At 42.1% G+C, this 27,187-nt stretch overlaps 4 protein-coding genes across 4 annotated transcripts; 1 reads left to right on the top strand and 3 right to left on the bottom strand.

Moving 5' to 3' along the window:
- Positions 1-1,173: 1,173 nt before the first annotated feature.
- Positions 1,174-5,663, bottom strand: MELLADRAFT_88518 (uncharacterized protein; the record flags this gene model as incomplete). Its single annotated transcript, XM_007411889.1, has 12 exons — positions 1,174-1,466; positions 1,531-1,644; positions 1,721-1,918; positions 1,982-2,448; positions 2,840-2,855; positions 2,930-3,240; positions 3,309-3,583; positions 3,659-4,169; positions 4,256-4,341; positions 4,529-4,727; positions 4,861-5,322; positions 5,419-5,663. The coding sequence occupies 12 exons, from the start codon at positions 5,661-5,663 to the stop codon at positions 1,174-1,176; spliced, it is 3,177 nt and encodes a 1,058-aa protein (XP_007411951.1).
- A 10,431-nt stretch (positions 5,664-16,094) lies between these two features.
- MELLADRAFT_88519 (uncharacterized protein) lies at positions 16,095-18,133 on the top strand (the record flags this gene model as incomplete). Its single annotated transcript, XM_007411803.1, has 6 exons — positions 16,095-16,269; positions 16,380-16,761; positions 16,825-16,910; positions 16,976-17,299; positions 17,461-17,727; positions 17,790-18,133. 6 exons carry the CDS (start codon positions 16,095-16,097, stop codon positions 18,131-18,133), a joined length of 1,578 nt encoding a protein of 525 aa, XP_007411865.1.
- Positions 18,134-20,535: 2,402 nt separating this feature from the next.
- Positions 20,536-20,948, bottom strand: MELLADRAFT_108117 (uncharacterized protein; the record flags this gene model as incomplete). The annotated part of the gene is made up of 2 exons (XM_007411888.1): positions 20,536-20,664; positions 20,736-20,948. 2 exons carry the CDS (start codon positions 20,946-20,948, stop codon positions 20,536-20,538), a joined length of 342 nt encoding a protein of 113 aa, XP_007411950.1.
- A 5,212-nt stretch (positions 20,949-26,160) lies between these two features.
- MELLADRAFT_108118 (uncharacterized protein) lies at positions 26,161-27,057 on the bottom strand (the record flags this gene model as incomplete). Its single annotated transcript, XM_007411887.1, has 3 exons — positions 26,161-26,226; positions 26,307-26,693; positions 26,767-27,057. The coding sequence occupies 3 exons, from the start codon at positions 27,055-27,057 to the stop codon at positions 26,161-26,163; spliced, it is 744 nt and encodes a 247-aa protein (XP_007411949.1).
- Between the last annotated feature and the right edge of the window lie 130 nt (positions 27,058-27,187).

The raw sequence follows: 27,187 nt of genomic DNA on the forward strand, positions 1-27,187 counted from the left end.
CTTTTGAATTCATTTTTTTTCTTATTTTAATCTTTACGACAAAATCAATTACTTTCACGTTATTCAACAAACTTTCATTGCATTGGGACGAGTCATGGTCAACTTTTCAAGGGCGAGTCATGCCATTTTTTTTTCAATTTTCTCTTTCTTTCTTCGGTTAAATTTTTTAGAATGGGTCAGATTATCATAGAGGATGAGTAGTTACAAAATTCTTTTTCATAGGAGGGGAGGGATGTAAGGTGTTACATGTAGAGGTATGGCTTAGATGTATGGTTGTAGACGGGTAGTTGGATTACTTGTAGTCAGAGACGCCCTAGCTCCATGAAGACTCTTCTTCACCGAATACTCTTCGGATGGAGCTAGGTGAGCCTTTATCTTATATTCATTTCTCTCTGTCTCTTTTCTCTTTTATCTTGTAGAGCGTATCTGATGTGTTACTCTTCTTGACCGAATACTCTTTGGATGGAGCTAGTTGTCTATTTTGGGAATATAGTTGGGTTATAGAATTAACCTTGGAGCTTTAGCTCCCGTCGTGCCACCCTTCAGTGAAGACTCCTACCCGAGTCTTACACCTTCAAGATTCTTGTGTGTAAAACAGTCGAGTGTAAAGCGATGAGTGTAAAAGTGTATGAGACCTACTTCGAGATAGAATTTTACACATGACTTTTTGCATACCTTATTGTAGGCAAAAAAACTAGGGTGTAAAAATGAATTTTAGATGCCTGTGGTCTAGTTTTGCACTCCGGGACGTTACACACAATAAGGAGTCAATATGCCCGGAGGGCAAAAATCAATTACGCTCCCCTGGACATGCAAATTTACACGCGTCCAAGTCTCAAAAAACTTTGGACTTGGCAAAAATTGGCCAATATGTCTGCCTAGGTCCGCCTGCTACGTGAAGCCAATACGGCGTCGGCGGCCTCTGTTTTCTTTCTTCTCTCACCAGCGCCACATTGCCCCAATCTCACAAAATCTCACAAGCTCAGCATAGAGCTAAGCAGGTAGTCCACCGCTTAATTGGCCAATGTGCATTACATCCAGGCCCCCATACATAAAACAAAAACAAAGACCAAGAAGGAAAAAAAAGATGACTCCTGTGCTTACCTTCACATTCATTATCATCACAAATTCTTTGAAAAAACACAAACATAACAAAAATTACACAAGCTCGAGTCATTTCTTCTTTCTCCCTTTAAGCTTAGGCTTGGCCTTTCCCTTTTCCTCAAGATCTTCCTCCTTGACCGCCTGTAAAGCTTTCTTATCTTTGGCCGCACCCTTCTTGACCTTTGGAACTTTCTGAGGTGACGGAGACTGAGATTTCGGGCGCTTGTTAACACGAAGGCGGACATTCAACGGCCCCTTCACGTTGGCTTTCGGTTCTTCGGGCAGGGAAGCTGGAACAGGATCGTTATCCTCCTTGCCCTCCTCCCTTCTCATAACAGACGGCGGAGCTGAAGACGACGGACCTGAGAACCCCAAGATGTCAGTATGACATAACCCCGAAATAGTAAGGAACAGGGAGGGACCTACAGTTTTGAGCCCGAATAAACGCCTGTTTGGCCTTGTCACTGTGAGAAACAGCTTGCGAGCCAACGGTAGGAACCGTTGTTTCCAATTCCTCCAGCTCTTCAACAGCTGGAGACGCTGCCAAATAAGTCGAAACCATCAGCTTGATGGTTTCAGCATGAGACCACATAAGAAAGACCGACTCATAACTTACCAGCTGATGTAAAAGCGACCTTGGCGACGTGAGATGAGGGCTGACTGGTGCCCACGCCGCTCGCCAACGTCTTCAAAGGAGCATCCAATTCAGGCAGGTCTGGCAAATCCTCCTCGATCTCCTCGACGTCGTCCAAATCCGGTTGCGAAACAAAAGGTAAATCTCCTTGAGCGTCTGGATTCTTCGACGTGATCTTGGCTATGCCAAGATCGATGATTTTCTGTTCGCTAGAGGTAGGCTTGCGAGAATAGATGAGCCAACTGGTTGACGGTTGAGCCCCCGAGATTGACGAGAGATCTCGACCTAGAAGCTGAGCACGGCCATCGTCCTTTCGGTCGTCATAAAACCACACCCCACGAACCCCATCTACATACCTCACCACTTTACTCCAGTAATGATGGTAACCCCAAAAACCCCTTGAGACTATTTCGTAGGAGACATCGTTGAGAACCAAAGTGGCAGGCCAGTCCATCTCCCCCATGAAGCTGATACGATCTTCTTCGGTTAGACCAGCCACACCTCGAAGGTGGAAGTAGACGTTCATCGGTTGCCCAGTGAAATCCAAACGGGATCGTTCGTACAAGCGAGGGATATCGTCACCTTCGTTCAGCTTCCCAACGGTGACTCTATCACTCCCTTCATCTACATCCGCGTCCGTCGAAGTCGAGTTCCGGTCTGTGCAACAGGTCGTGCAGCATCGAAGGTTGTTGGAGAAGAGACCTTCTCCACTCCAAAGTGTGATAAGCTTGGCAACTTCGGAATATCGCAGATTGGCATCGTGAAAGAGGTTATTGGTGATCGCCACTGTGGCTCTAACGGACGTTTCGTTCTCTTCATGTGAGGAGATAGCTGTGCATTGATAGTCTCGTACTAACTTGTAAGCGAAAAGACGTCCGGCGGATGTTGGGCGATTGCGTTTAGACATGAGGAGGTACTCCAAGAATAAGTCGGCAGAACAGAAGGCGTCGGTTACAAATGAGTCAGGAGAAATGATTTGGACCGCCGTTTGAACTGATTTGAGACCCCGGGTTAAGACAGACTTGATGTGCATGGATCGATGCATTTCGGCAGAAAGTCTTGAAGAGTAATGTCGTATCAACTTGGATGTGATATCCTTACCTTTGCCCTTCGATCCCTCAATCCAAAGAGGCGAAAAGGTTGGGTATAAGGCCTCCAAGGTTGATGTTTCCCAACATCAATTGAGCTTACCGGGTTCGGTGCTTGCCGTGTAGGACTGATAGGAAGAATGGGGATCGCGATTGACATTGCTGGATCCGGTGGGTCGGCCCAGTTTCTTCGGGCGAATCAAAGCTTCGGTCGTATCAGGAGGTCGACCGACGTTGACTTCTGGGCGTCTGCGAGTTCGTTCTTTTGACCAACCCATGGTCTCAACGACGGATTCCCAACTGTTGCCGTACTTCACCGAGATCCCTCGGAGTACGTTGTTGAAGTCCCTCTTGAGGGACTCAGCGAAGAGGAGCAACTGAATGAATCCTTGGATAATCGTACAGTGACCAGACCTGTAGGATCAGAAACAGGACAAGCGTCAGTAGGGAATTTCCGGCATAATGAGAAGACAAAAACTTACGTGAGAATGTAATATTGGCAATGCATGGACTCCTGACCATTAGTGGTATCCGGATAGTCGTGCGGGTCCTCGCCTTCTGGCAGAGGAGGATCGTCCATGGGGAGGCGGTCCCGGGCGCAGAACAGCATGCTGTGTATATCAGCAGTGTTCCACCAGTCGATCCAGGGCTTGGCTTTAGGAAATAGTCGAGCGATTTGAGCAAATTTGTCGGTGAGAGTCAGGTCGCCGGGTTTATTGGGTTCGAGGAGATCCAGAGCAAGGCTTTCGAACTCAGCCTAAGGATGCAGATGCGTGAGCAGCGTCAGTATGAAGCACATACGTCGTGGAGGTAGAACCGTGTTACAACTTACCAATCGGCCCGCGGCAACAACATTGCAATTCTTCTTGAACCGAGTTATTGACTGTCGGTAATGTTCATGGCAGCCTTTGAGTTTGCTCAAGGCTTTGCCGGGGTCGTTTTCGTGGAAGACTTCCATGTAAGCAGATACAAAACCTTTCTTTTGCGCGGTGGAAAAGTCCACCACCTGTTGGACCAGGAGATCCCGTTCGTGGTAAGTCAAGTCGGCGGCATTGATCTGCGCAAGCAGAGTCAAGAAGTGCGCCTTGTAGTGCGCCTCTTCCAGGCCCCACATCCACGTGAGTTGGATGGGAATCCAACGGTGGAGTATCTCGCTATACATCGATGTCGTAAGAAGGTACCCGTGGTGAAAGAATCGATAGGTGACATCCGAAAGGAGTCCACCGGAATACACCTTACCCAAGGTGTCGCGACGGACCAGCTGGTCAGCCATCCAGTCCGTTTGGAAGGTAATGTGCACGTTTGCACCCAGGAGAGAGGTTGATATCAATCGAAGGCCGTGACTAAAATGCAAATGAAGAGATCAGCAAAATGTGGCTTTCAGCGACAAGCTCGGGAGTGTGTTTGGTGAAATACAAGAGATACGTACTTTCCCCAATGCATCAAGTCCATAATGAGGCGGTCACCTCCGCCTTTGCTTTCTTTTTCAGGGATCAGACCCTTTTCGACCAAGACCTTTCAACGTAAGTACACCAATTGCCCACCGTTGGCAAACGCAGGATGTATATCCACGACCGGAGGTGTAATCGTCTGACCAGCGCCAGCCTGGCTAACCTACACAGCATGACATGGGGAGGAAAGATCGCCAGGAACTCAAGTCAGTAACGAGTTGAGTTGCCGAACCTCGAGTCGAAAGACTCACCTTAAGGACCAAGGGTCCGGCCTTCGGGTTTTTCACCACCTCCTGCGTGAGGTCCAACATCGCCAAGGGGTCGGCCTTTTTCGAGGCAGGCCAGGGGTGAGCGTGGAAACCGGAATGGCGAAGGACGCCCCAACCGGTGTCCTTCTGGATGTCAATTCGACAGACGGTGCCGGGACATTGGGTCCAGATATGGGTTCCGCTACACTCAACTGCCGGGCACACTGGGTTCCTAGAGACACGTGAGAAGTAGAAGTAGAACAAAAAAGAGTCAGTTCGTTTTGAGTGGAATTGAGAAAAAAAAAAGTGGAATTGAGAAAAAAAAAAGTACATACTCCTTGATGTACTCAGCAGCCTTTCCTTCGGCTGTTGGAGGAGGTGCCGCATATGCACAAAAGTCGTCGTCACAGCGGAGGACCCCGAGACATGCATACCAAATGGTTTTCCAGGGTCCGTCCTTGGTGCCTTTGGTTTTTTGGGTGTGAGTATAGGCGACGTGACCAAAGTTCGTGATGTCGTCGTGAGGCTTCCGGACAAACACCGTCTCGCCATTCGGATAAAGAGGATAACCTTGAGGATCGCGAGTCGTTCCGTGATCGATGAAGGTGACGAGTTCACCCGAGGCTGGCACTGGTAGCTTGAATTTTTTGCCAGTTTTCTTCGGAGGACGTCTCTTCAATTTGGTAGGGGTAGGTTGAGGAGTCTCAGACACATGCGTGACCGTAACGATGGAGTGAGCATCGCTCTGAGTAGCGAGAGGTAAGACCTCTTCAGGTGGAGGGGACACAGATCGCGCGCTTTGGTGATCAGAGTGATGAGACATGATGAGGAGTTTTGGTGAAGTATCAGAGGTAAATGTGAGGTAGTGATAGAGATAATAGAAGGATAGGAACTGATCTAACGGAAATAGCCAATAGTAATAAGCAAGTTGAGAAAATTGATAAGACCGATACAATTGAAAGACTTGATGGCAGTTGTAGATTGAAATGGGTACTCTGGAATCGGAGTCGTACGATTGAGGAGTAGTAGGGACAGCAAGATCAGATAGAATAAATTTGGCCATGTCCAAAGGTGGAATCGGTTGGGGTGACCCATCGAGAAGGCCAGGGGCCTCCTTACGCAGGATGACCAGGGACATCGTGCGTAAGACGAGACGTGTCAAGATATCGAGCCTTCTGAGACTGGCTGTTGGGTAAGAGGGGAGTGGTCGAATCGCGAGAGGTTCTTATAGATGAGCTCGTAGGTTGGTATGATGAGACGGACGGGTGTAATCGGCGGTATTGGTGTTGGTTGACATCGGCAAGGGCTTGATGGATATTGTTGATGTTGTTCGGTGCTGGTGTACTTCGACGAGAGACGGAGGAAAGGTGGATGCATGGTAGAGTTCGCCCTCGTCGACAAAGGTTGGGGCATATTGGCTGCAGGTAGCCGATCGAAAGTTTTGGTAATGCCGTAGCCGCCTTCGCCGATCGGGGGTTAGAAGTATGTAAATTCCTAAGGGTGCAAAACTGAAGATTGTTGGGGACCTTTCAGAAAAATGCACTCCGAGGATTTACGTCCGACAAGGAGTGTGAAGAACTTTGAGGGTAAAATTAGGGTTTTGACCCCTGTAACGATATTTACACCCTGGTTTTTTTACCTACCATAAGGAATGTAAAAAAAAACGTGTAAAATTATACTTCGGGGTCGGGGCCCTACATTTTTACACTCCGGGTTTTACACATCATTATTTTACACACGAGAATTTGGGCGCCTTCGGGTGCAAAATTACATTTCACCCGTGGTGACATGTAGTTTTGCACACAACCGCATTTACACTCCATAAGGAGTGTAAATCGTGGTGTGCAAAAATCTATTGACCCGCAGTTTACTGCGCGAAAATAGCACCTGCGCTGGTCTTTGCGCACCACACTTTTGCGCTAATGTCACTGCGCCACCACGCACCCCAGGGACCTATTGGTTTTTTGGCCACTGCGCCATCGCGCAGTGCAGCCCAGTGCAGCATGCGCACTTTGCGCACTCTGCGCACTTTTTTCAAGGTCCGTGTTTGATCGGAGGCTGAGCCTCCACCAGGTGAGCTCAGCCACTAACAGAACTACTCAAGAGGCTAAGAGCCCCTTGCGTATCAATCTACACTCGATCCATCTTGGATCGTCACGTCGTTGGCAACTCTTGACCGACTTCTTGATGGACTTCCGCATTTGGATGCCCAATGGCGCGTGTCTCGACCTACCTGAGCCTGATTGGGGTTCACAGTCACCCTCATCACCCACCTCCCTGGACTTACTTGAACAAGCCATCGGTTGGACGACTTCTGATTTTCGATCTGATCTAAATATCTCTAGATTCTTATTCACATCTTTCAATTCATCCTATATTTCTGCTTCTCCATCACTTATTTTTATCCAAGTCAGGTTTGAATCGATCACATTCAGAATTATGTTTCACACTTTTTCTTCTCATCGTAACCTCTATAGCTCATTCTTATCTTACAACTCGTACAAACTACATTTCACGATGGCCAAATCATCTTCTAAGAACTTTCAATCTAAGACTACTAGTACCAAGTCCAACCACAAGTCCTCATTGTCGTCGTCGACCACCAAGGTGAAATCCAAGTCTCATAAAACTACAACTGTTATTAATGATGAAGGGGATGAAGATAACGACGCCAGCGAAATTGATCCCGATTATGAGACGGAAACTGAAGATGACAAAAACGAAAACGACAAAGACATCCACGATAACTCCTCCAATAGCACTAAATCTCCGGTTGATGGGAAGCGCAATAGAAAAGCTGAAGATAAGTCAACTGCCAGTAAGAAGAAGAAACCTGCGCCAAAGAGCAAGAAAGGGGTACTTTTTTACATCTTTTCCATCTAATCTTTATGTTTGTTTGAATGTTGATTTTGATTTCCTTCTTTACCACAGAATTACAAACTTCCAAGCAATGTGAACCCGGATCAAGATTCAGATATTGAGGAGATTCCTGGACCTAATTCAACTGTGACACCTGTCGACGATGTCGTTTATGATCATATAAGCCTCTACTTTGAGTCCGAACTTTTTTGGCGAGAAGATAAACAGGTATCTCTTCTAACACTCTTATATCTTATAGCTTTCTATGTTTTTTGGATACAAACCTGATTCCATTTGAACCCACAGAAACCCGGCGAGAAGCCCATGTACCGAAAATGTTTATTCTGTCCGAAATCTTACCGGATTGGTGAAAGGAGCAATTGGAACCTCACGGGCCATCGCGATGGCGACGCGAATCGGTCACAATGCGCTGGACGTGCCGATGCCATTGCCGCTGGTGCTAACTTGCCTTTACCTTGGAAATCTCGGCAAGCTGCGAAGGTGGCTGCACAAGAAGCTGAAAAGCATAAGCACGAGAAAGCATCACTTCAAGGTTTCTTAAACTTACCCAAGTTCTCAGTTGCTCTTCTGAACATGATACTCGTCCTGTGGCTCCTTCGAAACTGCATCCCGTGGCTTCGTATGGAAGACCCATACCTTCAAGCAGCATTTGCACTATGCAACCCCAACGCGACTCTCTGGTCGGCATCATGGTCTGCTCGGCGAGCAATGGAATACTTTGAGGAATTCCGTGGCAACCTCGTTCAAACACTTAAGGTTCTTATTCATTTCTTTTCCTTTTGATATGTATTTAAATACATGTTACTAACGCACCAATCTCTTCTCATAGGGTCTTGACTCTAAAATTTGTGTCATACACGATGTATGGACTACAAAAGGAGGGAAGCGTGCTTTCATTGGTGTAGCCGTTTCTTACATCGATGAAAATTGGGAGTTTCACGTCACCCACCTGACGTTGAAGCTCATAGCATGGAATCATTATGGAGCATTGCTGGCTCGACCAGTCGGCAAGTTCCTTATTCGACATGGTCTTCATAAAAAGATATGTCATCTCTTAATTTTTATATATCTTTTTTTTGATTTTCTTTGTTTTTATGTTTTTATCTAATGGGCTAATATGTTTTTTTCGCGATGACACATGCTTGCTCAGACAACGGACTCGGGATCCAGCAACCCGGTCTTGGCAAAGGAGCTGGAAACGATGTTTATGGAATGCGACAATGGAATTTTTTGGAACTCGTCTCAAAATCAGATCAGATGTTATTGTCACAAGTTGGCATTGACAGTGAAGGCCGGACTTGAGACAATCGGACTAGGTGATCATGGCCGAACCAAACCAACAATCCCCTCTGGAAAACGCCTTAGGTTACTCCTCCCAGACGATCACATCCCTTCACCCAAAATCGTAATGGCCGACGGTACAGTAGTTGACGAAGATGGTGAATTAGAAGAATGCAATAGTGATCGGGAACAAGATCCAACGCTGGAGCCAGGAAAAGATAATGAGGCCAGTGATGACTCAGAGGACGAAGTGAAAGCACCTGACTACAAGGTACAGAAGCCTGATGCTTCTCTCTTACCTTGAGCTGTAACCAAGGTGATTGATGTACCCTCTTCTTTGCATGATTCAAAATCGTGTCACTGATCATGTTCATTTGTACTTAAAGGTTCGAAGAATCAACAAGTTGATAACTTCGAGTGCACCACGACTCAACCACTTCAAAGCATGTGCGACTCAACTGGGATTTGCGGGTGGAGGGCTAATCGCAGCCCATGGTCAGAGGTGGAATATTTGGTTTGATGCTCAAACCCGCTTGTGTAAAGCTAAATCAGTAAGTCTTTTCATCTATCATTGTATTGTGTTTCTACTAGTTTATATTTTCTTTGTGGGTAGGTAATCAACTTCATGATCAATGAAGATTCAGAAGGGTTCTACGAAGGGATTACCATCAGTCCTGAGGAATGGAAAGCGATCGAAGCCTTGAATGATGTGCTGGGGGTAAGTGCATTTGACCCAGATGTTTTGGATATTCCCTACTAAGTTTTCTTTTCTTCCATCCATGGATACAAAGTTTTTTTTGCGATCAACAAAAAAGATGGAAGGTGATGGGCCCACCAGTGCCTCAGTTCTCTTCCAGTACTCTGGATTGATATCGGTCCTTGTCGATACCAAAAACGCTACACCACATCAAGGCTTATCCAACATGATTGGTGGTATGATCAAACAGCTACGCGAATACCAGACGGAGGCACTTTATTGTGATCCGCTTGTAATGGCGGCCATTCTCAATCCCAGACTTCGACTAGAATTCTTCAAAAACAAGTATCCCGATTATTCCGGACACGCCGAAGAACTTTTTCGCCAACACTTCTCTGAGTATTGGAAAAATAATGTCAATTTGGCATCAAAATCCACTGCCGAGGCCGAACCTCAAGCCAATCAACCAATTGATCCATTTGACGAAACAAACATGTTCAGCTCCTCAGTTAAACAAGTTCTGACCAGCGACGAAGAAGTTGATCACTACTTCTCGGGAATGCATCCATGCGAAGGTAATACTGACATATTAGTATGGTGGAGAGTAAGTTTACTCTCCTTATCTTTTCTTTAGCATGACCTTTGACTGACTTCCTTGTCCTCGCAGCGCAATCAAAATCGGTTTCCAAAGATGGCTAAGATGGCTCGGGACTTTTTGGCTTGTGTGGGGTCTTCTTGTGCAGTCGAAAGAACCTTTTCGACTGCAGCAATCGTGTGTGCAAATCGACGAGGTGGCCTATCATCAAGATCCATTGAAAGAGCCGTTGGCATTTGTCACACCTGTGGCTACCCGCCCCTTCGGATACTAGCCGATAGGAAACGGGTCGTTCCTATCGGCGACAAGCCGAAGACCCCCCTTCCGACACGCCGACGCGGCCGCCGCGTCGGATTCACAACTACAAAAACACAAGTTCACACATGAATTTTAACATCGCCAACAGTATCACCACGTAAACATAGTATCAACATACTACTATACACTTGCATACAAAATTACCCAACGATCCAAGATGTTACATAAGAAGCTGTCACACAAGTGTGATCTCCAGTCACACGTGGTGTGAAACTCGGTCACACATGTGTGATTTTGGGTTGAACTTGTGAAATTACGGAATTGTACAACCCCTTTTCACACATGTGTGATTTTTGCCTACACATGTGTGATAGATGGTCACACATGTGTGACTCTTGGTTACCAGTTTTACGGCTGCATATGTACAACCCCTGTCACACATGTGTGATTTATGATTGAGCTAGACTGTAGATCACATTCATATACGTATGATCCCAGTTAAAACTTGTGTCAAAATGAGAGTCACACATGTGTGATTTCAACTGACATGTGTTACTATCATAAAAAGTCAAAATACATGACCACACATACGTGTGACATATTCACACGTGTGTTGCTCTTGAAATCACAAATTTGTGAACGGCACTCACACAAATCAGGATAGAAATCACACATGTGTGAATAGAAATCCCACATGTGTGAATAGAAATCACACATGTGGGAAAACCAACTACCACGGTTCAACTAAATACACTTCTTGTGATTCAAACCATTGAACATGGGATCCCATTCTCACGTTTGTAACAAACTTCTGTGCATTGACCTCATGGCATGTCCCAAGACTTTTAAATTACAAAATTCTTAGCTAGCTATTCATCATATTATCATCATCCACAATACCCTCCCATTCATCTTCATCTTCATCATCATGGATGAAGAGCTGATCCACCATCTCACCTAGCTCCCCCCCAAAATCATTTTCACCTTCCCCGTGAAGCATATTTTGCTCAAAATCTTCCAGCTCATCAAGATCAGTGGCTTCTATATGTTTGGCATCGATAATATCTTCCAATATTGACTGACCTCTACGCACCAAACTTTTCCAGCGCTGAATCAATGTATTAATCTCTTGCTCTGTCGCCATTGTGTGGTGATGAGTTCTTCTCAATAACTCTACAATATTTCCGTCCCAAGTCATCCATGTCCCATAATGCATCTGACAAAGATTGCTGTGAAGCGCTTTCAAAACCCCCAAATTCACCTCCCAAACATCCTTTGAGACGCGCTGACCGGGCTGAACTAATTCAATTAGCTCCTTTCCACCTCCTTCAGGATCATAATCTTCTGAACCAAGATCATTATCAGAAACTTCACACGCACATAACATTATTAAGCAGGACTTACCACCACTACACAAAGCTAGTAAATCATCAAATTTTAATTCCATATTCAGTGCTTGGTGTACCATCTGCTGAGCCTCCCTTCCCAACCTTCTAAGCTCTTCCCGACAACTCCGCTGTTGCAAAAAAGCCTGTATGCCTTCAATGGTTTGCGCATCCACAGCCCATTTCTCCGTGGGATGTGTAAGCGCACCTACATTCCAGAAATTATCCTCGAAAGGGAGTCTCTTGGCTTCATCAAGGGAAGGACAACCCATGCGGCTGATAGGGCGGATTCGGTTGTATAGTGAGACTTGATATTCATATGAAGTCCATTTGCGTTTGAACATCAACTGTTTCTTCGTCATCAGAGTTTTCATACCCTGTTGTGCTTTGGTTCCTGCATTGTTCCAAATGTAAGTTAATTCAAAAATTAATTCCACATCCTTTTAAAAATTAAACAAATGAACCAAAAACAAAATCGAAATCAAACACCTACCTTCAGCGTACTTGTCCCACTTCTTTTGAGCCTCCACGATACCCACTTTGGCTTCATAAAGCTTCATCTTTGCCAGGCGCACACGTATGAGTGCCTCAGCTTTTTTACCTTTAAGAAAAAAAGGAGGCACAAATTGGTCAGCCAAAGTCCAATCCTGATCAGTCAGGATATGGTACTAACCAGTTGACGCACGAAGCCGGCGGAACTCCGGACTTCCTAACTCTTCTGTCACATCTGCAATAGATTTCTCAAGTTCAACAATGGACACTGGTAAGGTGAGTGAAGATTCAACTTCATCATCTGTCCAATTTCTTCGTCGTTTCCTTCGCAGTCGACGAAGTTCATCACTATATTATAATTGATATCAGACCACTATCTTTGAAGGCTTGCACATTCAACAAACGAACTGAGCATCTTTAACTTCTGCCTCAAGGTCCAGTAGTTCCACAAGGCGATCCTCTAGTTCCTGCTGAGCGTCACCATCCGCCATTGCAGCAAGTTGCAACTGTCTCTGCCGGTCCCACTGGTCCGAGAAATACACCCATGTATATGAGTCATCTTGAGTCTCTAGCTTCTCAAGAGTGTCAGATGCAACATCCAACCGCTTTTCAGCTGTCTTTAGCTTCACCTCAATTGACCGCGCTAAATATGAATTGAAAATGATATTCAACTTAGAAGGAAGTATTATAGATGGAGATCATATAGACATACCAGCATTTCTGCATCGCATATCATTGCAGTGACTGGACTTTAAATCAATCATATCTACTCGATGTTGTTTTGTTGAGCATCGACATGGCGCTATAAGTGGATCCAGTTCCGACCAATCCCGCTCTAAACCTTCGCCATCTGACAAACCCCAACCCTTGTTCAACCTGGGATTATATTTCAGTTGACAAGTCCACTCGTGAGCATAAGCATGAAAGGCACTAGTGGCAAATCTGATATCTCCCCGCGCATACTCTTCTTCAAAATACTTATGCTGTTAAAGGAGGCAAAGTACTTCAGAGTGCATTGAAATAATAACAGAGAACAAAAATACCTATTCTCACATTCTTAACACTTTTTTCCAAGGTACAACCAATGTCATACAAGATTTGAAAGCTTTTGGGCGGTTTTCCAGGTTCAGAGGTATCTTTCATCAATTGATCAAGCAATGCCAGTACATAATACTGACTGTTATTCAATGATATCAATCAGTCCAACCACACGCATGTGGAAGGTTCACAGTTTCAAAAACTTACCGCTCTCCACTTTGGATTACATTCACAAATTTCAACACATGATCATGTTGACATGCAAGTCCAATCAGCCCTGTTTCGTCGCATCCCTTCCAGGTTGACCGTCCTCGAACATCTGCTGCGGCTGTGTGCGAGACTGAACAACGATCCTAATGAACACAGTCATCAGAACTCAACCTGACGTATTCAATTAGGATTCACACGATTGTGATACAGATTCACACAATTGTGATAAAGATTCACACATTTGTGATATGGAATCACACAATTGTGATTGACCTTCACAAGATTGCGACTAAGAATCACACAATTGTAATACATAATCACACAATTGTAACTGTGAATCACACAATTGTGATACGTGATCACACAATTGTGATATGTGATCACACAATTGTGATTAGGAATCACAAACGTGTGGTAAGTAATCACAATTGTGTGATTCCCAGTCACAATTGTGTGATCACATATCACAATTGTGTGAAGGTCAATCACAATTGTGTGATTCCTTGTGATACGCAATCACATGATTGTGATTAGGAATCACAAAAGTGTGTTAAGCAATCACACAATTGTGTGATCACGTATCCCAATTGTGTGATCACGTATCACAATTGTGTGATACCGTATCACAATTGTGTGATACCGTATCACAGTTGTGTGATCACGTATCACAATTGTGTGAAAAGAAGGGGAGCTACATACCTGCGGTTCTTTAACTCGACCTTGGTTGCTGACATGTTTCTCCCACTCGTCAATTTCCTTAGGATCCAGGAAAAGCGGTGGAGTTTCCATTTGATCCTCCTCACACTCCCGACTTGCTGCAAGATGTCTCCGGTGTTGGAAGTTGCCATCCGTGCATACGTGATAATCACATTCATCTGGTATATCATTCTGCTGAAGAGGACCAAAACATCTTGGGCAGTTCATGGCCAGTACATCCAATGCGGAGAGATACAAAGCACAGATAGTAAGTTCTTTCTCCTTTCGCAGCATATATCAAAAAGCATCAATTGCTGAAGAAAGTGTCTTTCTCCATCGTCTAGGCTGGAGAGCTCAATGAAATATATGTTAGTTTCCAAACATTTCATCCAGAGTCGTGGAACTTATAAAGCTCTCACTCCACTCACTTGTTTGGATTTTTTGACCAATAGCATTGGACAAGCCGGATCAAGGAAGGAATCCAATGCCAGTGCAAATCCTTGTGTTCGTACAGTGCAAAATTTCCACAGTCCATGATGAAGCCGGAGTAGCCTGATGGAATATGCAGTCTGCGGATGCACAGGTGAACCACCTATGTACCCCATTCTCATCAAACGAACCTGATCTGAAGTACAATCACAGAATTGTATTTCTTCCTGCTTACGAGCTTTAATAAGGTTGCACCGCCACACATGTCAACAAAATTGATAAAATGAATAAGAGACCAAGCTGGCCACGCACTAACTATGTCTAGCATATCAACCTTGCGAGTACGTAGTTTGCCATCTCCACAGCAGCAGCCATGGTTAAAATCCTTATCCCAGGTTGCTGTATGACCCCATTGTAAAGTTTTTTTACATAGTGTCATATATGTCATAAAAATATCCGGTAAATTGTTGGCCCAATTTTTCTTTTCGGCCAATCTTTTGCTTTTGTAATAAGAGCCCCGGACATAGTTAGAGAATGTGACGTTTTGTTCTGGTGGTACCACCACTTCGGGATCATCGTGCGGCTGTTGTGGCATAAGATTGAAATTGATGTTATCCTCCTCCATTTCCATGACATCTGGTTCATGGTGGGCAGGCGCATTCACATCATCATCGATATTTCCATTGAGGCCATTTGCTGCGTGCTCCAGTGCTAGTTCTAGCTGTTCTATCCGATCTTTCACATATCGAGCCTCGCTATCTTGAACTGCTTCAACAATTATTCCAGAGCCTTCAGCTGCTATAATTGTGCGTTTCTTCTTTTGTTTTCCACCAAAAGGACAAGGAACTGAGGTACCCTTCTTGCCCATCTGTCGTAGATAATATCGATATGGAAATGTGAGGAGCTTGAGATTTGTAGATATGAAGAACTTAGGGAATATACTGAAGAATTGGTTCGTTTGAGGAGATTTTTTAACGAGTCATCGGGATTTGAGGATGTCTTTTTTCTTCAACGTGCACAGACTCATTTCAATCAGACTAAAGCTGACAGATACTTTCACTGGCCCCTGTCTACCAAGAATGGCAACTGTCCACTACTCCATTTTCAATTGGGACGGCTGGTTTGAAAATTGGGACGGCGGTTTTCATAGTCTCAGGTTATGTATTCCTCCCCAATTGATCTGGTATTAATTGGGAACATCCAATTGATACCAGATGAAGTTGATACATGTTGATAACATTTCAGGTAGGTGAACTGAGGTGACCTGCTCTGCAAAACGAGGAGATGAATCATATCGATAATCCCATCCTATGCAGTCCTTGCACGCAATAATCAAGGTCATATGTGAGAAGTTGCACCTTAATTATCTCTTGAGAGACTGTACAGAATCACGTGCAAGATTTTATCGGTCCTGTACACACTTCTTTGGAATTGGCCTACACCACAAGGTATTTGTAACATCTCACCCCTGTCTGTGCGCAACCACACTCGAGGCTCAATCACACACTAATCCTCCCTCCCCTTCCATCTGTCTTTTCTTTACCTTTGATTGCCACTCGTTACCTATATGATGCAGAACAATTGATCTTCTAGTTCCAACAGAAACCCATGCGCTCCAAACGCAAAGTCCACAATGGGTCCCGATCGATCGGTTCAAAGTCCAGATCATCAAGGGTGCTCTCCAATCGCAAACGTACTCCCCAAACCCGACACCGAGACAACTTGACCGCAGCAGAAATGGCTCTTGACGATGAGGACGTAGAAGATGACGTTGATGAGGATGGTAAGCAGCCGGCGTTATCTTCCTTATAATGATGCGTATTATTTGAATAAAAAGAAACAAACTGATAAGATGAAATCTCCAACCCGATTTACGCCGGTTGCACTTGACAGATCGCCACCCGGACGAGAACAACGAAACAGAATCGATCATGGATCGACTTGCAAGGCAAATCTCACCGGAGGAAGAAGATCCTGGCTCACCCCCTCCCCCTACTGGGACCAACAACCGCCGTGCTCTCCGCTCATCAAATGCTCAAACAGAGGAGGAAGCCGCCAAAACGGTCCTACCTACCATTCACAACTATAAACAACTAGTTGACGACTGGCCTCCTGCCCGTATAGCTGTGCAAGAACGATTGCAAAAGAGGAAGGGCACTGCCGTTCCCCCTAAAATTCTAACCGAAGCTCGCGCCCTTCAAAAGCTCTACAAGCAACATAAGTCGCTGCTGGCAATCATGGGTAATGTCAGTATATTTACAATGAACAAAGCTTTGTAAGTCCAATATCTCTTATGATATCTTGCTTTTGCCACTTAACTGATCTCTTTCTCCAACAGAGGTGAACTTGGAGGTCGACAAAGACCTAGCGGTTATCAAATTTGGTTGAAGTTTGGCAAAGAGATCGAAAATTATAGAAAGAAAAGTGAGTTATCTTCCTCTTAAATTTTTAGAATTCCCTGGATAATCCCATGAATGATTCTTTAATAGTGCCACGCAAATGGGGGCAGAAAGGTATCTTAGCTTCTCGAAATAAGATACTTGGCCATATATGGACTGGTCTTCCGGCAAGCCATCGAGAGGTGTTTTCACCTCCCGTTTTTCATGTGCTATCCGGCCTCTCTTATTCTCAACATGGAAAGAGACTTCAGCTCGATGAAGAACAGCAAGAAGAAGAGATTGTCTTGGAGCCTGGCGAACGTGAAGCGCTCCAGCGATTATATGATCAGATAGTATGGAAGGAAAAAGTGGCTAAAGAGTATTCGAAAGCCAGTAAAGGTATACCAGCGGGGCCCACTCTGCCAGACTACAATCGTCAGTCTCTTAAGTGTATTGAGCGTCTTCACAATCAGGTTTGACTTCCATTCTCTCAAAAATAAGGTAGTAGTTGTTTTTATTGACTACTACGGGTCAACTTTGCCCTTGACAGATTGAGGACGAGTCAAAAAACATGGGGTTTGACTACTATCTTCTAGCATGTAGCAACCATAGTTCAACTGAGGTGGACTCATCTTCCCAAGGATGGTGTGAACAGTATACAAGTTTAGACGATATGGGAAAATACGTGAACAAGAAGAGCAGTTTTGCTACCTTGTTTGCAGCCAGGGCTCAAGGACTTTCTGCCGGTGAGGTCGTAGCTGATACCATCGGAGGCAATGGTACGATGACAGAAAAGGCTAGAAAAACGGATCCTGGGGATAAAGTGAAGGCAGATCTAGCTCTGGAGTTGCGAACACGTATGAGTAAGTTTGGTTCATATAACTCATGATTGATTGGATGCTGATCTGCTTACTCTTATAATCAGAGGCGTTACTTGGATATGAAGTCGGTTTTCCACGAGGCCCAGACCCAGAAGCCATATTGCTAGACAAGGGTTACGATATTAAAATTATTCAATTACCAGGTTCTAAACTACCATATCAAACTTTGAAACTTGGATTCAATGCCATGAACAGTCGAAGATCTTTGTGGCTTGATGATATCAAAGCAAATCTATTCAACTTGGAAAAGATAGCATCTCCTGATGTTCAAAATGATGATATTGTTCAAATGGATATAGATGAAGAGGTCACTAACACCCAAGGCGTAACTCTTGATGATGAAGTGGATGATGATGAAGAATGGGGTGGATTAGGGGATGAGGAATGAATTCGGATCAAAACTGTGGAATATATATATTTTGAAGCACAGTGGTTCCTTTCACCTTATTCTACACTTGATTCTAGACTTAAATAACTTAAATATGGTTTTAGACATCTTGATTCAATGTTTATTTCAAACACTTCACTTATATGTCAAAATCTTTGCTTTCCTTCCTTATCTTTCTAAACTATATCTCTTTAGAAGATGTTTACGGTTTTTTTTTTGTTTTTATATTGAAGAGCTGCAAATATTCTGTTCCACAACAAAAATGTCAATCACACATGTGCAATGATGAATCACACACCTGTTCCGGAGCAAGTTGGTTTTTTTTTGTTTTTATATTGAAGAGCTACCAAAATTCTGTTCCACAACAAAATTGTCAATCACGCATGTGTGATTAACATTCACACAGTTGGGTGATTAATAACACACCTGTTCCGGAACAGGTTGTCTTTGGTAAAATGTGTATGATCATATAATGACCTAGTTACACGCATACCTGATTTCAAAGGTATGATGACACCACAACTTTTGCAGTTTCCGCACCACACTAAAAGTAATTGTATATTTGGAATCAGGCATGTTCACTTACTCTATGACCTACCTTTCACATCATCCGGAACAAGTTGTGTATGATCATATTTTGACCTAGTTACACGCATACCTGATTACAAAGGTATGATAACACCACAACTTTTTCAGTTTCCGCACCACACTAAAAGTAAGTGTATATTTGGAATCAGGCATGTTCACTTACTCTATGACCTACCTTTCACATCATCCGGAACAAGTTGTGTTTGGTAAATTGTGTATGATCATATTTTGACCTAGTTACACGCATACCTGAATTCAAAGGTATGATAACACCACAACTTTTGCAGTTTCCGCACCACAATAAAAGTAAGTGCATATTTGGAATCAGGCATGTTCACTTACTCTATGACGTACCTTTCACATGTTCCTGAACAAGTTGTCTTGGGTAAATTGTGTATGATCATATTTTGACCTAGTTACACACATACCTGAATTCAAAGGTATGATAACACCACAACTTTTGCAGTTTCCGCACCACACTAAAAGTAAGTGTATATTTGGAATCAGCCATGATCATTTGATCTATGACCTACCTTTCACATCATCCGGAACACGTTGTGTTTGGTAAATTGTGTATGATCATATTTTGACCTAGTTACACACATAAATTTCAATGGCAGCAAATTGTGTCATTCATATCTTTTCCTTTCACAATTTCTGCCCAAACTGTGAAAGCAATTTCAAAGCAATTCTACATTTATGGAAAGCGGGTATAACTAGGTATGAAGAATATGTGGATAAATATGTGTCCTTCAAAATTGAGATTTCATTCCATCTTCCCTAACTGATAAAAAGGTATTTCCAAAGAAACAAGTCAGTATTTCTGGACTGAACACATCAATAATTAATTTTCACCTTTTGAATTTTCACCTTTTGATTGATGAATTATGTTCATACATAAATCTTCATTCACATAGATCCTGCAAGTTTACGGGTCTTTGGTTAATTTTCATCATTAGAAATGGTGAATTATTTACATATACCATCATGCACATTCCTCTATTGGATTCTAAAAGAGACATATATGGATCATTTAAATGCTCCATATATGTCTCTTTGTGATCATTTAGAATCAAAATCATGATTTGTGGCAAATTCAAATTCATATACATAAGGAACATTTAAATGATCTCAATGTCTCTTTGAGATCATATATAATTAACATAGATAATCATATCTCTTGCATTCATACCATACGGGTATGAATCAAACATGTAATCAGAAGGATATCATGCTGTTATCCTTCATTTTTGACAACTCTTTCAAATCTAACAACTCTCAGCTATATTGCAGGTGTTTACCAATGTAGTTCACTTTTCCTGACTAATAAATATATTTCTCATTACGCTGAACCTTAGGGTTTTAATATGTGTAATAACTCCAAAGATAATTGATAGAGATAGAAGATGAGTTATCTATCGTTCAAAATCGAAACTTAAAACAAAGTCAAATTTATAAAATCAAGACTTAAATCAAAGTCAAATTTATTTCGAATATTAAATCAAAGTAAGCACCAATTCAATATTTGACATCTACTGATCCTTAGGGTTTTACTATGTGTAATAAAACCAAAGAGATTTGACAGAGATAGAAGAACAGTTAGATATTGTTTTAATTCAAAACTTAATACAAAGTCAAATTTATTTCGAATATTAAAAGAAAGTAAGCACCGATTCAAAATTTGAGATCTATTATTGGAATTTGAATATTGAAGCAAAGTAAGCCATCCGAAGAATCGATGGAACAATTGGCATCGAAAACTACTCACATAGACTCTGTGGTTGAACACAGATGGACTTCTCATGATGTAAGATCTAGAGTTTGCATCGTACAAAGTCAGAATCTTCTTCTGATCCACGTCTAATGTGTTCCATTTTCGTAGCCTCATGCAATTGATTCTTATTTGAGATCATCCAACGAGTGTTAAGAAGTTGGTAACGACGCTGCATATCCGGTGATGAAGGAGATCCAGTCAGTAAAAGACTGGTGACCAAAGACTTATATATGACTTTACCTGGTCGATAATACTTTGAATTCCCGACCAGAACCTCAAGATTCCCTCCCCCTCCTCACAATGATTTGGACCGCTCTTTTGAGTGTGATAATTCATAAAGAGTTGTTTTATGAAAGGATCTTTGATGTGGTCAAAAGCGTTGTGAATAGGTTTGATGATAGGATGAGCAAGATCGTAACGCAGGGATAAACTTCGGCTTGGGCAGTCGGTCATGATTGATGGCGAATCTGTGTTTCGGATGGGGTTTTAAAATGATGGGATGGTTTGTGTTGTATGTATTTATTTTGAATCATAAAATATGTATTGGATCATAAATTAACCCCTAACCCTCATAGGTAATAAGAGATGAGGGCTGGGCAAACCTAACCCTAAAGATTCCGTACCACATCACGAGCCATGTATCTCTTTGTATCACTCATCTATCCCTCCAGCTCACCCCGATTCACCAACTGACTTATTTGGATTCGATAATCATAAAGGAGTTTGTTGTATTCTTGGTAAGTCAAGGTTCAAATTTACTCGGTTTGACTTCATGTTTTGCTCATATCTTTGTTTTCTCGTTTTAGGCCGATTACCCTTTCCATTGATCCACAGGATAATCCGGACTTGGTAACTTGGCTGGAGGCAATATAAACTTGGCTCGAGGAGATATAAACTATCACATCATCTCCCAGTCTGTTGCTGAGTGCTCCTAATTGTTGGACTCCGTGCTACGAACCGGGAGTCATTCGGCCTACTGCGGAGATTGGTGTGCTAGTCTAGTTCAAGAAGAAATCCTTAGATTTGTGTAAGCTCAGACTAATCCTCATTTTGATTCAAATTGTAGATTATCTTCTAATATCTCAATCTTCTGCCCTCTACTACTAGTGTATCATCGACACTTTTGGACATCTATCGAAAGAAATCGACTTGGTATTAATCAAAATCAACAGAGGATACAAGATTTATATTTAGTTAACTCGAGTTCGCATTCGTTAACTTATCTTATGCTTTATGCTGATTCAAATCTGACTATAAATCTGTTTTTACACTTATTTCAATGGGTTTGATAGGAAATCGATCCATCATTATTCAAATCAATTTGATAAAATTGAAGTACACTTGCTGATTTAAACCGATCAATCATTTATGATATTTAATTCATACAATTGAAGGTAACTTGCCATATATATTCATATGTAGCTTTGAAGAAGGGATTACAATCTTCAGACTTGTTGATTGCATTTGGAGCTGAGAATGCTTTTATTACTAAACTTAATCTAGGTATCATCTGTTCCCATTTCTATCCATCCTCTAGATAATATAAAGGATCGAATATAACATCTGTTTTGCAAGTATGTAATTTTTCCCTTATAGAACATGTCAGTTATCACAATTCTTGACCATGACTGATATTTCTTCTACCAATTTCCATTTTGTTTGATTAAAAGCAAATAGATAAGATGAGCCGTGCGCGAAGTAATGAAAGGAAGAGGAAAGCTGGGGTGAAGGTTCCCACGAACAAGTCCAGAACATCGCCGGCCTACTATAAATCTAGGGATAAATACAAGAGGGAGAAGAAGTTAAGCAAATTATACAGTCGTCATCACGCAAAACGAAAGGAATTAAAAGCAAAACTCACTTCGGAGCTTGGCTTACCCTTAGACACCAAGTTTATTTTTCGTTACAGTTTGAAAGATAGACCTGATCTGGCTGATCGTGAACGAATTAGTATTAGTTCCGGAACTGTAGTTGTGATCAATAAAATTGATCTATCGATAGTTTTAGTAGTTAAATGTATACCATATGAAGAGATGGATCCTGCACTTAGAGCCCGTTATGATCATTCTATATCAACCACATTCCTACATGCACGTGCTCGAAATCAATGCAAAATACATAGTTCTATTCAGCCGGATGGAAACAAAGATGATGAGATGAAACCTCTTGAAGGATGGATGGGCTGTGGGGGATGGCGAGGAGGATGCGAAAAAGATAAATCTTTAGGTGAGCTCTCACTACTTTATAGTAATGAGTGTATTCAATAAACTAATACTAAGTATCTTACCAATATTCATTTTCATAATGCTCTTCTGGATGTTTTTTGTATAGGGGTGTACTCGATGAACTCATTTACTTCATCTGATATAGGTAGAATTCAAACTGATAAAGAGAGAATGACGGAATTTCATCGTATCAGGGATTTCTGGGCAGGAAGATTTTCTTTATTATCACTCTTTGTTTTCAAGACGAATCTAGCTCTGGCATTTCAAGCCAAGATTCCCGGATTCGATCAACTTAAATGGCAACTAACTCCAAATGGTTTAGTATTTGCATCCAATCTGGTTGTTACATGTGACGGGTTTTGTAATCATCCACATACTGACAAAGATCATAGTAGATATGCTTTTGGTATGTGGGCATTGATAATTAGAAAGACTGGTTTACCGTATGATAAAGTCAAGGGGGTTAAAATAGGTAATAAGGACGGAGTGAAGCTGGGTGAAGTAAGAGGTACAAGATTTAGATATGATGACTTTGATGTGGAGGTTGCTGTATCCGAGTGTAACGGTGTATATGATATCTTATGGGATACAACGGTGAGTGGTGCATAAGATATCATATGGAACATTGCTGACTTTGCCAATATTTGGTTTCATTTGGTCTGATTTTCACGTGCAGTGTGAACATTACACAACTTCTTCAGTAGCTTATAATGGTAATGGTGATATAATTCCTCATAAGAAGGGTGTAGTGACCATGTACGGATCTTCTTGTCAAATTTCACAAGATTTGGTTAATAGAATCAAGCTACTTGGGGAGAAGAAGAAAGATATGACAGATGCACAGTGGGAGAAGTATTGTGCTGGTAGGGTGAAAGACTACGAGCAAGAGTCTATCAACAAAACAGAGAAGGCTTTGGAGCAGGATGATTTGAAGAAGTTGAAGAAAGTTGAAAAGCAAGTCAAAAAGAAATAATACATATTAAAAGATCAAAGGAGAGTTTCAAAATTAGATTCCCGAGTTGTATGAAATCCAGATATACTAGCTTACCTATATAGTGAAATGTGTGGGTTATTCTGCCCCTGATAGATAAACTAGAAAGGAATTGATATCATCTTGAATGAGTTTGACAAATGCGTGATTAATAATCACCAAATTCTTTGTGATTATTGATGTTGTGATTGAAAAAAGATGTGAGATCAGTGTCACACAATTGTGTGATTGAGCGTCACAATTGTGTGACACTGAATCACACAATTGTGACACTGAATCACACAATTGTGACACTCATTTACACAAATGGGACCCTGAATCACACTAATTTGTGACCAAATTGTAAAACAACTTATTTGATGATGGAAACTCCTGTTCCAAAAAGATAATAAGAAAACAAAGTATGTATTTCTTTTTCATATTAAGCCAAGTTTAAATATTTTCTCATGGGATTGAGATTAGAGTAAAAACACGCAAAAGTAAGTGTCACAATTGTGTGATCACAATTCACACTTGTGTGACACCAATTCACACGATTGTGAATTGTGAAACTCAATCTCACCATTGGGACCCTGAATCACACTAATTTGTGACCAGATTGATGGAAACTCGTGTTCCAAAAAGATAATAAGAAAACAAAGTATGTATTTCTTTTTCATATTAAGCCAAGTTTAAATATTTTCTCATGGGATTGAGATTAGAGTAAAAACACGCAAAATTCAGTGTCACAATTGTGTGAAGGTGATTCACACTTGTGTGACTCCAATTCACACAATTGTGAATTGTGACACTCAATCACACAATTGGGACCCTGAATCACACTCATTTGTGACCAGATTGTAAACCAACTTATTTGATGATGGAAACTTGTGTTCCAAAAAGATAATAAGAAAACAATGTATGCATTTATTTTTCATATTAAGCCAAGTTAAAATAATTTCTCATGAGATTGAGATTAGAGTAAACACACGCAAATGTGTCTGTGATTCTTGTGGTTGAGAAAGACCCATATGAAGAACACACTGTGATTGTTGGTCACAAATTTGTTAATCTTTAACAATCACAAATGTGTGATTGAGATTCACACAAGTGTAATTGAGGATCACAAATGTGTGAATGAAGGTCACACAGTTGTGAATCCCTGTCACACATTTGTGAATCGTAATCACACATATGTGAATCTCAATCACACATTTGTGACATTCAATTACGCTATTGTGAATAATGTGAAAAACTTTGTAATTCATCTTTATAAACAAGGAAGTTGGAATATTGATTGAGATTCACAAATGTGTGAATGAGGATCACACAGTTGTGAATCTCTGTCACACATTTGTGAATCCCTGTCACACATTTGTGACTCTCAATAACACATTTGTGACATTCAATTACGCTATTGTGAATAGTGTGAAAAACTTTGTAATTCATCTTTATCATCAAGGAAGTTGGAATATTTTCAAGCTAAGATGTAAGTATTAGTTTAGTAAGTACACAAGAAGAAGACATTTGTTACAAAATCTGATCATGCTGCTCGCAATTTTCTGATTTCCTTCCGTTGCATTCTTTTCTCCACTGTTTGAAAACCTGGATGTTTTCTTCATATGATGGATCCCAGCCGGAGGCTTCTGAACTTCGTAGATGCAGCCAGTCAGGATTAAGAAAAGGTACGGGTAGACTTTTAGAAAATTCAAGCTGGAGGGATATACAGTGGCATCCATCAATAATACCCAGGATAATTGGCTCCACATTTTCCCCAGGTGCTGACAAAAGAGGGGGAGTTGTTGAACACGCAGTTGCCACATTGGAATAAAAAATTACCGGTCTATTATAAGTGTTTGCGATTACACTACAACCGCCCGGCAGTGGATACCAATGTGATCGAGGTACAATGTCGTCCGCTGGATACTCCACTATAGAGAGCATTTTGTTGAGACTGATCCTGCTTGTACTTAATTTCCATAGATTACTCCTATACCAGGATTGGTTTTGGTTGATGTGTGTAGCCATCTCTGCACGAACAGCGACAGCATCCTCCACAGTTCGTCCAAGGGAGACCGCTACGGCTGCAAAAGTACAGAGCCCCTTCGCAGGTACATTTGTGGCATTCCGAATGAAGGGGTAAAGGTAACTGGGAAGTGTTGCTACAAAATGCCATTGCTGATATATTCGTCAGTAAGAAGTGATGCAACTATGAAAGATAAATAGTCCTCACTTGCAAAGCTATCTCTTCGAGGTTTTTCGGGAGGCAGTTGTTGTTGGGATCCTTGGTTCCTAAAGGTGGAGTAATCGAAATCCGGGTCTGGTTAATACATTTTATATGTTTGAATAAGCTAAAATGATATGCATAGCTAATAGCTATTTGAGAGCTTACCTTGTTGTTGTTCTTCTTGGATCTCTTGGTGTTCGGTTCCTTCTAATTAGTAACCAAGTGTAAGCAAGTCAAGTTGAATTAGTAAGCGATCTTCATATTTAAGTTACACCAGATACTGACAGATGATGTTGGATTGATTTCGTTCTAAGCAGGAAGTAAGTGAGTAATGGATTAGTGGAACGAGCAAAGATGTACATTTGAAGTAAGTAGGCTACTCGACTCACCTGTTCAGTTCCTTGTGAAGTCTTTCGTGAAGATTGACGTATCGGTCTGATTGAATCCTTGTTACTCTCACTACGAGTTGCTCGCTGATGAGGAGTATTCTCCTTGTTGGATTTTGAAATAGGAGTTTTTGACGAACTTTGATGGGTTATTTTGTTTACCTGATTTGAAGTACGTAATCTAGCAGCTATCTCCTCATTCTCTTTGTTATTCTCAACACTTTTAGTCTCTTGTTCGGTTTGATCAAGGTCTGGGAGGTCGTTCTTATGCTGAGCTGCTTCATCTGTGTCTTCATTTTCTTCTTCATTAGAAGTCGCCTGTTTGGGGTGGGATGTTTTGATCGGCTCGGTCTGGCGGATTGGTGAAGTCGTAGGTGATGGGTTAAGTACCTGTGGTTCCGAAAAAATTGTTAGTATTCTTGATTGATTAATGAAATCGATATCAAATAATGAAATAACTTACTTCATTACTTGTCATTCCTTTCTGGTCGAGTGCCTTAACTAGCTTACACTGACGAAAGAATCGGTCAAGGAGAAGGTCCTGGTCCGATTCGTCGAGGGGCTTCATCTCGTCGAACAAGGCTTGAAATCGGGTTGGAAACTGAGTTGGTGTGGGATCTGAAGAGCCTGCAGGTTGTGTCGCTGGTGTGGGATTGGAGGTGCTTTGAATAGGGGTTGCTGAATCTGCAACAACTCGTTTGCGTTTTTTTTGCTTAGGTACAAAGGTATCGTTCGTTAGGTCAGGTAAAGTCATCGGTTTGAAGTTCACAACAGGGCCATGATTGTGGTTAGGATTCTCGATGACGATGAACCAAGTCCAATCGTCTGGATTTCGCTTGGAGGTGACTTGAAATGGACAGGTGGGAATGGTTAGGTTGGGGTTT

The sequence above is a fragment of the Melampsora larici-populina genome, assembly GCF_000204055.1.
Source record: "Melampsora larici-populina 98AG31 unplaced genomic scaffold MELLAscaffold_27, whole genome shotgun sequence".
Classification (NCBI taxonomy): Eukaryota; Fungi; Basidiomycota; class Pucciniomycetes; order Pucciniales; family Melampsoraceae; genus Melampsora; species Melampsora laricis-populina.